At 43.2% G+C, this 15,795-nt stretch overlaps 1 protein-coding gene across 5 annotated transcripts in view; it reads right to left on the bottom strand.

Moving 5' to 3' along the window:
- Positions 1–1,074: 1,074 nt before the first annotated feature.
- The window catches only part of PLEKHS1 (pleckstrin homology domain containing S1), a 37,674-nt gene continuing 22,953 nt past the window's right edge, over positions 1,075–15,795 (bottom strand). For 4 of the 5 annotated variants that reach the window (XM_023240956.2, XM_023240957.2, XM_023240958.2 and 1 more), the window contains exon 13: positions 12,837–14,464. In XM_023240956.2, coding sequence (XP_023096724.2) covers positions 14,264–14,464 — 201 coding nt within the window. In that variant the 3' untranslated portion in view covers positions 12,837–14,263. Of the gene's footprint in view, positions 2,433–12,836; positions 14,465–15,795 lie in introns of those variants that run through there. The other variant, XM_045040699.1, reaches the window with a different exon arrangement.

Raw genomic sequence — 15,795 nt, 5'->3', positions numbered from 1 at the left:
TCAGGGGCAGAGTTCCAACTCAATCCAGATGTTTTATGGTTCACTAATACTCCGCTGCCTTGGGAACCCTACTGTTGAATTCACTGGCAACATTACCCGCTTTTTAGTTCTTTTGATAGATGCAAACCCTTTTTTCCCTTCAAACGGTGCACTGTATCCTTTGAATGTGAAATTCAGAGCTCTTTATATCCGAAAGATGTTGCTAAGAAATGTCTGATCCATTCTAGCTACCTTGCAGAAATGCGGCAAAATTATGAAGTGAAAAATATCTTAGGTCTCTGCAAGGCTACACATGTGGGATTACTACTTCTCAGGACAAAAACATGTTATTCAAGAGATTACATTTGTCAGGAAGGGAAAGCCAAGATTACACTGGCTGCAGAAACCACATCCAGCAAGACCCAAGACTTTAGGAGTAATGGAAAATTTATGAAAGTGTTTTGATATGGCTAGCGTGTTAAGTAGATTTAATATTTTAAACAATTAAAAATAGATCTATTTCATCAATAGGATGGTTATACTCAACTAAAAATACATACATTATTAATTTTTAAAATACGGGTATTATTAATGACCAGTATCCAGATTCTTTAGTTTATTTTCAATTCAGATGTCAGTCCTAAAATAAAAAAAAATTGGTAGAAAATATATAGTCTCTGTCAACTTTGTATGGAAAACACATCTATTATTATAATTTCTATGCTGGAGTGGATGATTTCACCAAAATGTGAGCTCCATGAGAACAGCGATTTTTGCTTCTTTTGTTTATTGTTGTAGTTCTGGTGCCTTGAATAGTACTTGGAACATAATTGGTGCTGGAAATATTTGTTGAACCAATGGCTTTTCTTCAACAGGTACAAATTGGCCAGCAAGTACCCAGGATTGGAAACTTAGAGGATTTACCAAGGTTACAGAGCATTTAAAACTTGGATCTTAGGGCACCTGGGTGGCTCAGTCGGTTAAGCATCTAACTTCGGCTCAGGTCATGGGTTGCAGTTCATGGGTTCGAGCCCCACATCCGGCTCTGTGCTGACAGCTTGGAACCTGGAGCCTGCTTCAGATTTTGTGTCTCCCTCTCTTCTCTGCCCCTCCCCCACTCGTGCTCTGTCTCTCGAAAATAAATAAAACGTTAAAAAAATTAAAAAAACAAAAAAACCAAAACCTTGGATCTTAACCCCCACTTTCAGGTTGAAGTTGATCATCGATTTGGGACTAAGGAAGGGATTTCAGCTTTGACGTCGATTTCTGTTTCCCCCATCTTCAGTCCATGTGTTTCTAGGTGGGTGCTCACCTTGACAATTTGCAACGCCAGAGATGGCAATAGAAAGAAGGGTTATATTTCATCCACTTTTCTAGCTTCAGGGTGTCTTGCACACAGTAGGTATTCAATACACATCGGTAGAGTTGCACTGGACTGTGACTTCCATCTTAAGTGTAGCTTTCTACGTTTCTTGGCAAATGTTAATCTGGAAACGAATCGGCATAAGGACTGAACACATAGACATGTTGCCATTCAGTCCTGCCATAATGATTAAGTTTGGTTTCATTTCCAGACCTGAAACGCAAAGCGGTTAAAGTAGGGAGAAATGCTGCACGATTCCTTTGCACTTGCCGGTCATTTTCAAAATTAAGTGCGACCTGCGTAATTTTCCATGCGGTTTTGTAATAGATTTATATTCTATTAAGATGCTTCGGTTAAGTATTTTAATATGGGGCCCCCTCAAGTGCCAGGTGAGTTGACAGCAATTGGCTAAGCTTGCTCTAGGCAGCCCCCACCCAACCGGGACTCAAGTAGCGAACCTGGAGACTGTGTGGCTGAATTTCCACACGAGGCCAGCAGGGGGCGTTGGGCACCCAAGGAGAGGATACAGGGAGGGTGCTTCTCACTGCCTCGCCTCACCTTCCACTGTCCACACGTATTCCTCAGAGTGAGGGCAGTGATTATTGTTAAATGCTGACTTTCTTTCTTTCTTTTTTGAGAGAGAGAGAGAAAGAGAGTGCACACGCAAGCCGGGGAGGGGCAGAGGGAGAGAGATTCTGATCCCACGCCCCTGGGATTGTAACCCGAGCGGAAACCAAGAGCCAACAAACTGAGCCACCCGGACGCCCCTAAATGCTGACCTTCAACACATTTTACTTCCTGTCCAGGCAGTAATCTTCACACCGAGGGCCACAGGATCCACAATTTTCCCATCTGAAAAGACTTCTGGTTGCGCAGGGTATTCAGTTTGGCTTCTCATTACTGGTGTCTCGAGAAAGTCAACGCAGCGTGTGATAGTAGCAACCTCACCTGATGACTACTGAGTCTTCCAGTGATTTCCTCCTGCCAGGCGCTCTGGGCACAAACTCCTGCCAATGGTTGGGATGCCCAACCTCGAAGGCACAACATACACGCCGTGATGTTGGGCGACAGGTCAACTGAATCTTTGCCACTATGGATGAATAAAAGTAGGAATGGGTGCTTCAAACTAATGGTCATCTAAAGAGTGGGTTTTTCTTTTTTAATAAGTATTTATTTTGAGAGCCAGGCATATATATATATGTAGAGAGAGACAGCAGTTCTCTGTGCTGTCACACTGTCAGCACAGAGCCCGACACAGGGCTCAGTCCCACGAACCATGAGATCATGACCTGAGTCAAAATTAAGAGTCAGAGGCTTAACTGACTAAGCCACTCAGGCGCCCCTAAAGAGTGGGTTTTTCTGAACCAAAAAGGGCGCATGATTGAAGGTAGATTAATTTGAAGCCAGATCACTTCTTGACCCCCCCAAACCACATAGTCACAGCTTTTGATGATTCTGTTTTGCGTAGGGATATGAGAAAGTGACTTCTATCATGTCATTTCCGTATTAGAGGTCTAGCTTTAAATTCTTGAATTGCTTGGAGCACAGGACCAAATATATGATAGAGCCAAAGCCTCCCGCCTAGAAATTTTCTGATACGGTAACACATAGAGAGCTGGTTGTTAGTTAAAGAGCTCAAGGAGCAGAGAAGAAAGTTAAAAGTGTGGGAGAAAGAGAAAGAGGGGAAAAAATGCCAATAGGCACATAAGAAATGCATCTATAAATATTACAGTAATAATAAAACTTAGGACTCTTTGTTAAACACAATGAAATTCAAAGAAATTTAGACTATAAAACAAAGATCTCTATCTTTGAGCTATCTTCCTCTAAAGAATCCTTAGGACATGTAAAATATTCTCTATAAAATGATTCATGTGACTGCTGTTTACCAGATCGGATTAAGGAAATAAATCTGCTTATTCATTGACCAGCCAACCTCTCCTTGTTGTCTTTCAACGTGGAATAATAGACAAATTAATCAGTAAAAACATTTTGTTTAGATATTAACTTGAAAAGGGGGAAGAAACGATAATTTCTCAAAAGGGAAAGTGGCTATTGGAAACCACCTTGATTTCGTGGTCACATCAGGATATAAAAACAAAACGTGAAATCTATTGACATTGGCGGCAATGATACAGTCAATACCCAGAAAAGGTCAAATCAATTGAGAAGGATTTGCTGTTCCATCAAAAGGTAGGACGAGTTTTAGGAATTTGGAGGAGGTATCTCTAAGGTATTGCATTTCTTAACATTCTGTGGGGAAAATCAGCTCACGTAGGCCTATCATCCTGGCTTTCCGTACACTTCTCGTAACCTCTCTCCAAGGTGTGCCCTCTTTCGGGGCTCGTCAGACTCGTTTCTGCAACTTAACTATGTGACCCTGAGCAAATCACCTCACTCCTCTGCTCCTCCGTTTTCTCGTGAGTATAACAGAGGTAACCAAAGAGGTAATCTGCAAGATTAGTGGGAAGATTAAACGAAATTATGCCAACAAAGGGCTTGGCACAATTCCTGCTGTAACAGCAAACACACGATAAACGATATTTTTGATTATTATTACGTGCAGTGACATGCTCACTATCATGCTCACTTCAAACTCACCTTTCTCCCTTAGCTCAACCTACTTTCTCCCTCGTCTTTCTAAATGTTATTCATCCCTTTCATTCCAGTTTAAGCCTGGTCTGTTCCAACTGGCCTTGGATGTTAGCTTGGATGCACCTCTTTTTCCTCCGAAATCCTGAATTGCCTGCTGTTTGTGTGGGTAGATTTCAGCACTTAAATACATTCTTATGTTACGCACTTGTCTCATGGTGATTAGTCGCATCCCCTTGAGTGGATCTAGAATGATAGGCCTAAGGGTTACCAGCGTTCCTTAAAAGATTAGTTCTCATTTGTCCAAAAAGGTAGCATTATTTCCATTTTACAGATGCTGTAGTCGAGGCCCAAGAGGTGAAGTACACGTCTAGGCCCAAGGTCAAACAGCAGCTAAGTGACAGGTCAGTGGGACTCCTCCAAACACCATGCCTCCTATTGTGCCACATGGGTCTGGGAGTCAGGCCAACCTGGGTTTGAATCTGTGACCTTGCGACAATTACTTAACCTCTGTGGGCCTCATCGTTGTCACCTGGAAAACGAGGTGTTTCATGCGTAAAGTCACAGCACTTAGCCCAAAGGTTGTTTGGAAGGTTAAATGGAATAATATACATAAAGCCCCATGCAGCGCCTCGCTTTGTTGAACAGGTGCTCCAACACAAAAACAAAAAATGAAAACCAGCCCCTTTCCGTTCCTTTCTATGACTGTAAGAATAAAGAAGGAACCTTGTACAGCTTCTAAGCTCCCAGCCTAGATCAAGCAGCACAGAATAAACACTTGTTTACTGACTTAGGGCCCAGCAGAGGGCATTTGCTAACCGCGGACGTCAGAACTCTCTTCTCCCAAGAGTCTGTGACCTACGTAGCCTAAGAACTCATCTTTGTAACCAAAACCAAGTGGAGACGTTGTGTCCCATGGGCCCTGTAGCTGCACTTTGGGGGAGTTCACACCGTGAGATGGTAACCTTGTATTTTACCGCAATTCAAAACGCATTTATTGGGGCGCCTGGGTGGCTCAGTTGGTTAAGCGGCTGACTTCGGCTCAGGGCATGATCTCATGGTCCATGAGTTTGAGCCCCGCGTCGGGCTCTGTGCTGACGGCTGGGAGCCTGGAGCCTGCTTCTGTTTCTGTGTCTCCCTCTCTCTCTGCCCCTCCCCCATTCGCGCTCTCTCTCTGCCTTTCAAAAATGAATAAATGTTAAAAAAAATCAAAATGCATTTATTATTATTCTGAGCACTCTTAAGGACCCTAACAACATACAAGTGATCAAGATACTGCTTGCTTGCAAAGAATCAAGACTTACAGGGGAATAACATATAGATTGACAACTACCCTTAATAGATGGACCGGCCACAGAGGAATTAGGTACCACGTGAGGCAGAGACATGGATGGGCAATCAGCACCTGAGAGACGGAGAGAGCTGACATTTGGTTGGAGGCTGGACCTTGTGGGCCGAGCGTTTGCCGAGTGAGTAAATGCTCCATGAAAAGTGCTCCCAGCGCTGGGGTTTGCTTTACTCTTACTTTTCCTTTCATTCCTGGATCGTAGAGAGTTAATCAGGCAGCTCTGCTACAGTCTCAACGATCGGGGCTGTTGTCTCCGTTCTCAAAGTCAGCAAAATGGGAGAAGGATGGCGGGAGGCGGGGGGTGGCTACGAAAATGCTCCGAAGCACCGAATAACGTACACATGCCTCACAGCCACCGCAAGACCGTGTGAAGGGAGGCATCTTTCCTAAACTGATGGTGACGCTAGTATCGAATCTATTTATACAGCTCAGTAAATAAATGCCGCATTAAAAATGTTCACAGCACTGTCGGGGCGCCTGGGTGGCGCAGTCGGTTAAGCGTCCGACTTCAGCCAGGTCACGATCTCGCGGTCCGTGAGTTCGAGCCCCGCGTCGGGCTCTGGGCTGATGGCTCAGAGCCTGGAGCCTGTTTCCGATTCTGTGTCCCCCTCTCTCTCTGCCCCTCCCCCGTTCATGCTCTGTCTCTCTCTGTCCCAAAAATAAATAAACGTTGAAAAAAAAAAAAATTTAAAAAAAAATGTTCACAGCACTGCCTAATAAATCCACAGCCCAGCTCAAGTTTGGCTTATGTAAGCCGAGAGGATTCCTGGCAGACTTCTCCACGATTTCACCTACTTTGTTTGGAAGTGTGAGATATTAATTAAAGAAAAGTGGGATTACAGCATGCAGGCTGATTTGAGCCGGCAGCAGCTTGCTAGCCGTCTGCAATTGGTTAAGACCAAGTCCTTCCTCAATCTCCCCCATGACTTCAAGCCCTGCTCCTCCTCTGCTTAGCTGGTTGCTTGAGCTTCTCACCTGCTAGTTGGCCCTCACGACTGGGTCATTGTTCAGGCTCTGTGAAGACCTTTCTCCTATAGTGTTACATTTCGTGTATTTTTTTTTGGGGGGTGGTGGTAAAAATAAGGGGATTGCAAGACAGTTTATGAGAAAACTGGATCAGATTAGTATATAAGGCAAATCACATTTGATCTAGGAGTTACCTCTCTTTCGAGCCTGAGAAATCCTTTCAGTCCTACATACGACTCTGAGCAAAAAGGCAGTTATGTTTTCAAAAACAATTCCTGGAAGTCTTTAGAGGAGGGCATATAACTTTTAGCTCCTTTAGACGGTATCGAGAACTACTCGGCTATTGATAAATTGAGAAATAGTTTGTCTTGGATGATTTATTGGTATCTTTCCTCTTTTTCTGTGGTCTGGCACTGCATATCTGACCCTTCTAGGTAACTGGGTGCTCTCCTGTCTTCTTCCGCCATTTTTCTGCTCTAAGACTCATATAGCTATTTACACCTTAGTCTGAACGAGTCTTTAAGCAGGTTCTCTGGTCTTTGCAGTACAAGCAGGTTCTCTGGTCCTTGAGGTACTTTCATTTTAAGATTGGATGATAATTATATTGATATTATAATTATAATTATATTGATATAATTATAGGTGATAATTATCACCTATAAGGAAGTTAAAGAGTATTATTATTCTGGTAATCCACTGTTTCTTACACTGGGGGTGCCCTTACCATCTTCACATGAAGTAATGTGTTAGAAAAGGCTGCTAAATCAGTCCATGGGGAAGACTGCTCCTGCCTTATTCTTCATTAACTATAAATGAAGCCTATCTTCGAGGTTGGTGGGGGGGATGCCTTGGCATTCGATTTCCCCACCCCACTTAGAATCTATGAGTGAAATTTATTTTTATATATTTTTATAGAGATGTAATTTACATCTCACAAAATTTACCTTTTTTAAAGTGTACAATCCAGTGGTTTTTAGTATATCCACAGAGCTGTACAACAAAAAAACGTTCACCGCCCCGAAAAGAAACGCCATCGGTATCCGTAAGCACCATCCCCCATCTTCCCTCCTCCCTTCGTCGACTTTCTGTCTGTGTCACCGTGTCTATTCCGGGAATTTCCTATATACCGAATCATATAATATAGGCCCTTTTGTGACTGGTTTCTTTCGCTTAGAATAATGTTTGAAGGTTCATTCGTGTTGTAGCGCACATCCGTACTTCATTCCTTTTTATGGCTAAATCATACTCCCATTATACGTATATATCATATCTTATTCCTACATCAGTTGATGGACATTTCCACTTTTGGACTACTATGAATAATGGTGCTATGAATATTCATGGACAAGTTTTTGTGTGAATATATATCTCAATCCTATTTGGGAAGTTTTTACCCCTAAGCAATTTTTACACCCATATCCTTAATTAGGTTATCACCTCCCCGAGGTAACATATTTTATTCTTGTTAATATCACCAGTGTTTGGCTCTGTCCCCTGAATCCAAGAAGTACTCAGAAAGTGCTGATGGTGATAATTCAAAGGGGATAATTCAAAATGCCTAACGATTCAGGGTTTCTACGGGACCTTGAGAACTCTTTTGGTCCTGCCAATTATATTGTGATGGCTGTCCACTGGGGGTTTGGCCAGATGTAAAGTTTCACCCCCTACACCTGCAAAAAAAGAAAAGCCACCCTTCATATGAAGCTTTTCCCAAAGCTATTCTATAGGATTAGTCTTTACATTTGTTTACTCATTTGACACTGACTTTGTACTTTAACCAAGGATTTAGGCTCATTGGACTTGCCTTGTAGTTCTCTCTCTCTATGTGTGTATTACCCCCACTTGATGACAAGGCTTGCAAAGTCAAGGATTCTTTATTACTCATCTTCCATCCCGGGGACCAGCCTAACAGCCTGTGTCATTGGAGCTGTGCATTAATTGCTTGTTAACTAGAATGTTATACGGAGCCAGATGGCCATCTAAAAGGAGAGGTGTAAAAAATGCTAACCAGTCATGACAGGAGCCTCCAGAGAATTCTCCTGGTTCCTGGAACATACGGTGTGGACTTTTAAGGTTCTCCTGGGCGAGAGGCCCAGAAGATGAATGGATATTATTGAAATCAGTGCCGGATGAGAAAACTTGAGTCATTCCACACATTCCCTGTTTTCACTGGGAAAGCGCGCTCCAGGCTCGCCCCTGTCTACATCACTGCGCCCCAGGGATTATCCTCTTTCTGATCTCAAGCCACCTCCTCCTCCAGGAGGCTTTTGGCGCGGTGTAGAGTTCGGCTTGCGGCCTGCAGACGCAATCTGTCTGGTTTAAATTCTGGCTCTGTCACGTGCTAGCCACGAATAAATTATTTAATTTCTCTGTGCTGTACTTTCCAGATCCAAAACACAGGGATAGCGGTGGCCCTGGTCTTACAAAGCTGTGGTAAGACTCCGGAGCGTGCCCACACTGGGCAGTTTGGTAGTTAATTGTTCTCTAATTTTTCTGATGGAGTCATTGCACTTGGCCTCCAGTCACTTTCCTGGCCGTGTCACCTATCCCAGAACACATTTGGAAGCCAACAGGCAAGGAGGTGACGATATCACACACATCACCATCAAGATAACTGGGCATCCCACATCAATGTCATGGAACCCCGGGCCAGAAACTAATGGGCTTCGGTCACAAAATCTCTCACACCTGTAGCCTATTAACTCTTAGTTTATGTAGGTTAAAAAAAAAATTTTTTTTAATGTTTATTTTTGAGGGAGAAGGAGACAGAGTGTGAGTGGGGGGGGGGGGGGCGGCACGGAGAGAGAGGGAGACACAGAATCCGAAGCAGGCTCCAGGCTCTGAGCTGTCAGCACAGAGCCCGATGTGGGGCTCGAACCCACGAACCGTGAGATCATGACCTGAGCCGAAGTCGGACGCTTAACCGACTGAGCCCCCAGGCGCCCCTAGTTTATGTATGTTTAGAACAAGCTGTGTCATCTGCTTTCCCGGCCCGCAGCATAAACGCAAGCAGTCCGGGAGCATTTTGTGTGGGAGGAAGGGGTTTTCTGGATTTCAGTACTCTTTAGGAAATACACAGAGTGGCGAAAGAATGCCCAGAGCCATGACCCGAGTAAGAAGAGTTTAAGAAGGCGAGAATGTGTTAGCAAGCTTTAGGAAGATGATTAGCATCATTTGAAAATTAAACCTACAGAACAGTACCTTCTCAAATGACATCAGGTAAACAAGAGCAGTCTGTCAGTTTTCCTTCCTTTAGCCACGTCATGAGCTCTTGTGAAAGGGTTTTAGATCCTGTATTTGTGCGTGTGTGTATGTGTGTGTGTCCACAACAGCTCCTAAGTGGACATCGATTACTCAGAGAAACCTGTTAACTGTCGAGAAGACAAAATTACATTGAAAAGGCCCACAGTTTGGCTTTAAAATGGCTCAGCACAGGGCCACCCCATAGGGACAGCTGGGTCACTCTGTGGCCTCCAGCCCCACTTTGCTCACATTCATCCACCTGGAAATGGATTGGAATGAACATCCAGGGCAGCTCTGGAAGGAAAGAGGTCACAAGTGGCATTAGGCACTGCGGATGGGTGTGGGTGTGGCTGGGGGTGGGCAGTGAGGAGGGTCTGTCCCATGCACTTTGCTCTGGGGAGATCATGTAAGGCACAAGCCTTTTTTATTTTATTGTAAATTTTATTTATTTACTTATTTATTCTTAAATTTACATCCAAGTTAGTTGGCATTTAGTGCAATAATGATTTCAGGAGAAGATTCCGGTGATTCAACCCCTATGAGTAACACCCAGTGCTTATCCCAACAAGGGTCTTCCTTAATGCCTCTTGTCCATTGAGCCCATCTCCCCATCCACAACCCCTCCAACAGTCCTTATTTGAGTCTCTTATGGTTTGTCCCCATCCTTGTTTTTATATCAGTTTTGCTTCCCTTCCCTTCTGTTCATCTGTTTTGTATCTTAAATTCCACATATGAGTGAAATCATATGATATTTGTCTTTCTCTGACTAGTTTCACTTAGCATAATACCCTCTAGTTCTACCCATGTAGTTGCAAATGGCAAGATTTCATTCTTTTTGATTGCCGAGTAATATTCCATTTTATATATAAACCACATCTTCTTTATCCATTCATCCATCGATGGACATTTGGGCTCTTTCCATACTTTGGCTATCGTTGATAGTGCTGTTATAAACATGGGGGTGCATGTGTCCCTTCGAAACAGCACTCCTGTATCCCTTGGATCAATGCCTAGTAGTGCAATTGCTGGGTCATAGAGTAGCCTTTTTTATTTTTTAAAGTTTATTTATGTATTTTGAGAGAGAGAGACAGAGACAGAGAGCGCTCGGGCGGGGAAAGGTCAGAGACAGAGGGAGAGAAAATCCCAAGCAGGCTCTGCAGTACCAGCACGGAGCCTGACATGGGGCTTGAACCCATAAACTCTGAGATCATGACCTGAGCTGAAGTCAAGAGCCGGACTCTCAACCGACTAAGTTACCCAGGTTGCGTGTTCTGCAGCCTCTCAGGAGACACACGTGCCTCCCCCTGTAACCCCGGGGGTGATGCCCCTTAAGTGTCCCTTGCCCATGTAGTGGAATCATCTGGGAGTGGCCATTAGAATGCAGATTCCAGGGCCACACCCTGGACCTACTGAATCAAAATCAGTTGAGTCGTGGGTGGGGAAACTGGAATCGCCCCGAGGCTTCCTTTTGGGAAGAAAGCCCTTATGCGGGAGGGGCCCCAAGGCAGAATCTTCCTAACAAGCCCCACCATCCCAACTGATTCGGTTGCAGGCAGAACATTGGGGAGGGAGAGAGGGCCGGCTGCTGGCTCACCCCTGAGAAAGAAGTGGAAGCAAGGAGTTCTATGAGGTGGGTAAGGATTTAGCTCATCCCATCAGGGGCTTAGGGCCTGGTGGCCCAGGTTTGTCCATCTATCTAATGTTAGTTTTTATTAGCATTCCAGTGTAGACTTTTTTTTTTTTTTTTTTTTTTTTGGGAGAGGGAGATTGGGGGAAGGGCAGAGAGAGAGGAAGAGAGAGAATCCCAAGCAGGCTCCACTCAGAGCCCACGTTGGGGTTCGATCTCACGACCTTGACATCACGATCTGAGCCAAAATCAAGGTTGGATGCTTAACCAACTGAGCCACCCAGGTGTCTCTTGGTGTAGACTTTCCAACCAAAAATGGGCTTCAAAGCCATGTGTCCACCCACATTGTTGGTTGCCTGACAGTTTGACATTGATGGTTTTGTATTTCTTTTACTGAGGTGTCTTGGTTTCTTACCTATAAAGATTTAAAATTTATATATATATGTATGTAATTTATACATAATTTATAATAATTATTAAATATATTTTATATAGCTTATATATAATAATTTATAATAATTATAATTTGTAATGTTTATAATTATTTATAATAATTATATAATAATTTGTTTATAATAATTATAAAATATTTTATATAGCTGATATATATATAATTTATATAAACATGTATTTAAAGTGCACCATTATATATTTATTATATATGATTAAAGATATTATATACTTACCATATATTTATTTAAAATACATTATTTAAATTTATATTTATTATAAAAATATAAATATCTATAGTAAATATATAAAATATATTTAAATAGCAAATATATGCTTATATAAGTATATATTTATCTAATAAACATAAATTTATGTAAATATATAAAATTTATTTATTTTCCACACTTCTATTTTGTTTTTAATAAAAGTGACATGCTCACTGCAAAAAAAAAAAAAAAAAAATTCAAACGTTACAGAAATGCCTCCCCCACATGGCCAATCTTGGTCCTACTTCTCAGAGATGGTTCTTATTAAGAACTAGATCTAAGTTCATCGAGACTGAACAAAAAGGCATTGTCAAAGCAGCAGCAGACCTAACACTGACTGAGTGCTCACAACCTATCAGGCAGTGAGCTAGGTGCTGTACGAATGTCACCCATTTAAACCTCATAACAAGCCTTCAAGGTGGGTATTTTTTATTAGAGCTGGGAAAGTTGTGTACACGCACATACATACACACGAATACCAATACTTTAGTTTTGCGAAAATGGGACAATGTTATGCCTACTGTTCTGCAACTTGCTTCTTTCATTCTTACTATATTGTGAACATCTTTCCATGACTGCACATGCCGAACAGTTAACACCTGCAGAGTTTTGAATTACATGAAGTCATCCCAATGAAGCAATCCCTGAAGAATTTTTGTATTATTACAGACAATGCTACAGTGAGCATTAAAAAATCATTTTTGTATATTTGTGTGAGTAGTTCTGTAGCACAAATTTCTGGGAAATAGAAACAGGAGGTTGCATAAGGTTGTACATTATGTTGCACACCTTAAACTGATACAGTGCTATATGTCAATTACATTTTAATAAAGCTAGAAAAAAGGCAAAGTCTTAACTTCAATCCAGCTTTAAAAAAGAAACAGTAAGGGGCACCTGGGTGGCTCAGTTGGTTAAGCGTCTGGCTTCCACTCAGGTCGCGATCTCACAGCTTGTGAGTTCGAGCCCCACGTTGGGTTCTGTGCTGACAGCTCAGAGCCTGGAGCCTGCTTTCAATGCTGGGTCTCCCTCTCTCTCTGCCCCTCCCCTGCTTGCTCTCTGTCTCTGTCTCCCTCTCAAAAATAATAAGAATTAAAACATTTTTTTAAAAAAAGGAACAGTAAACTAAAAATTTGTATATGTTCTGTACAATCTGGAAGACAGAAAATGAACTGTATTTGAATGTTTCTTCTATCTGCACAAGGTCTTTTCAAACCTAAATCCAAATACAAAGTGAGGAGCAGGACATCTGTTTCTCAGAGCTGGTTTTAGATTCTTGGTCTGTCACTAAACAGCTATGAAACTGGGAACTACAAAGGAAGTATATTGTTACTATTATTATTTTTTAAAGCATAGCATGTTATATGAGTTGCAGGTGTCCAACCTAGTGATTCCACAGTTCTATACATTATGCCATGCGTACCACATAAATGGAGTCACCATCTGACATCATGCAATGTTATTGCAATGTTATTGACTATATTCCCCATGCTGGATTTTTCATTCCCTATTTTATAACTGGAGGGTTGTACCTCTTAATCTCCTTCACCTACTTTGCCTGTCCCCCCCATCGCCTCCACTCTGCAGCCACCATTTTGTTCGCTGTACGTATGAGTCTGCTTCTGTTTTGGTTGTTTGTATTAAACGTTTGGGGCCTTGACGTCTTCCTGCACAAAAATGACAGCATAGTGAGATATATTTTCTGAAGCCTCCTTTTGCTCGAACGTTCCCGGATTCGATTAGTCCTTTCGCTGCCTTTGTCTTCCCACTTATGAAAAAAGATTTGACGTTTTTGGCCTTGTAGGATCAATTAGTTAATGCGCCAATCAGTTACGACCTTTCAAACGTAGAAGTGCTACGTTGTTGCCTTATTACTTGTAGAGAAAACAGACCTTTGCTGTAGGCGACCTAAAACCGCTTCAACTTCTAGAATAGTTTCTGGGTCTTTAAGAAAACCAGATGATTATTGAAGCCAAGGGGCCACCCTGCCTCAGCATTTTGGACCGTGGGTGGGTGTGATGAATAGGGGGGGAGGTGTTTGGGAAGGCTGATATGGTATCACGTCTCTCGGGAATCTGGCATTCCTGGAATGAGTGTTTCCAACCGTATGTTCCCTAACAAAGAAGCGATTGTGCGGACCATGACCTCAGAGAACACACAGTGCATTTCAGATGAGGGACTTAACAATCTCTGTGGTGTGTGGGACAACGTCTGAGCTAACAAGGCCTTACATTTTCTCTGCGTTCCACAGTCATTATCCCCCTCGACCCTCTCAGCATCCCTGATGAATAGCCGGAGAGGCGATCGTTTTCCCCGCCGTTAAGGGGTAGGTACGGAAAATCAGAGAGGTGTGCTGATGTGCGTTATCTCACACGGCGGTGAGAGGCAGAGGCAGGGCCCCAGCAGAGTCTAGGGCCCACCCTTGCTCCTCAGCAGTGGGTCCTGGCGTGTGACTCTCCAGTTCGTTGGTGTTGACCCTTTTTAATGGCTGGACTCCTCTTCAGGGTCTTCTCCAGTCTAGGCTCACCCAGTCGACAAGGTACAACACCTTTGTATTTTAAGGGGCACGTACAGGCGACAGCATGGAATTTCTCTGAATTTGGGATCCGGCCGATGGTGAGTTTTATTTTCTAAAACACAAGTAAGAAGGAAATGAAGTGAGGAAAGATTTTCCTTCGTTGTTTGCTCTTGGTCTGTCCTCATTAGCACCCTTGGGAACTGGTTTGGAAGAAAATCCTACGATGAACCATAACATCTGGGCCAGAGGAAGCCAGGGTGACCGGTATACTTAGGTGGAAGATGGATTTTTATTCTCTGGCAGCCACTGGCCTGAGCCTTTAGGGAAGATTCCAGAGAACACCGATGATCCCAGATGGGCCCAGTTGTACCAGGAAGTAAAAGCCTCTTGAAACTAGAGGATCCAGATGAAACCAGACAAAACCAGCCCCTGACAAGATCAGGGGGAAATTGAAGTTTGATGGGTTTGCCCTGTAATCTAGCATCTCCTTCTTCTTCTTCTTTTTTTACACACACCTCTTCTCCCCTCCTTTCAAACTCTCACATTGTCCCTACCCCGTCCCCAAGCTGACCTCCTTGTCTCTCAACTGTAGCCCAACAGGAGGGAAAGTAAATCTGATTGGTCCGAATGCTCTAGAACAAATGGCCTGCCCCTCCTGTGGTTCCACATCTCCCCTCTTCCAACATTCTCTTCCCTTCCGGGGACCAGCTATTTGAATTTTTTTGAAGAATTGGACATTCATTTTAATATAAACAATAGTCAGGAATGGTGGGGTGGGAAAGTAGAAGTTTTTGTCTTCCAGATAACCATTTGGGTGAGCACCTCGTGTTTCTCCATAGCATCTAATTGTTCTCCAATCGGAAGGGGCAGGCCGACTCAGCCCAGGAGAAATGCTATTGTCCCCTCCCACATACACGATTCCACTGTCCAGAAAGGCAGTCTTGATATACTGCAGCCAACGTTGCCCAGGTGAAACTCTTGGGTCCAGGTAAAAATCCTTTTTTGGCTTTAGAGCTGATGCCTGGATCTTGGAGGTCACAGTATCTTTTGGTAACTTTTGGAAGGATTCGGAAGACTGTATAGGGCACGTGGCCTCAGGGTGGGTTTTTGGCAACGGAAATATATTAGAAGTACCTGATTGTTGGACTGAGCCCCTGAAATGTACTTCTCCTCCAGCACACAAACTCCTACCTGGTCTTCAAAACCCGAGCGAGACACTACCTTCTCTGAGACACCTTCCTAGACTTCCTCAGATAGATTTACTCCTTTCTTTCTGCTTCACTGGCCCTCTGTCCACATCCTGGGGCACACCCCTTATTGTAACCAGCACACAACATGCCTGTTTGATCCATACTATGTGAGCTCCTCAAGCCTAGGCTGAGGCCATTTTTGTAGCTCTAGGACTTAGCTCAGTACTAAAGGAGATGTTCGCAAATGGCGAGT

The sequence above is a fragment of the Felis catus genome, chromosome D2, assembly GCF_018350175.1.
Source record: "Felis catus isolate Fca126 chromosome D2, F.catus_Fca126_mat1.0, whole genome shotgun sequence".
NCBI lineage: Eukaryota > Metazoa > Chordata > Mammalia > Carnivora > Felidae > Felis > Felis catus.
This window is presented reverse-complemented; position numbering and strand designations above follow the sequence as displayed.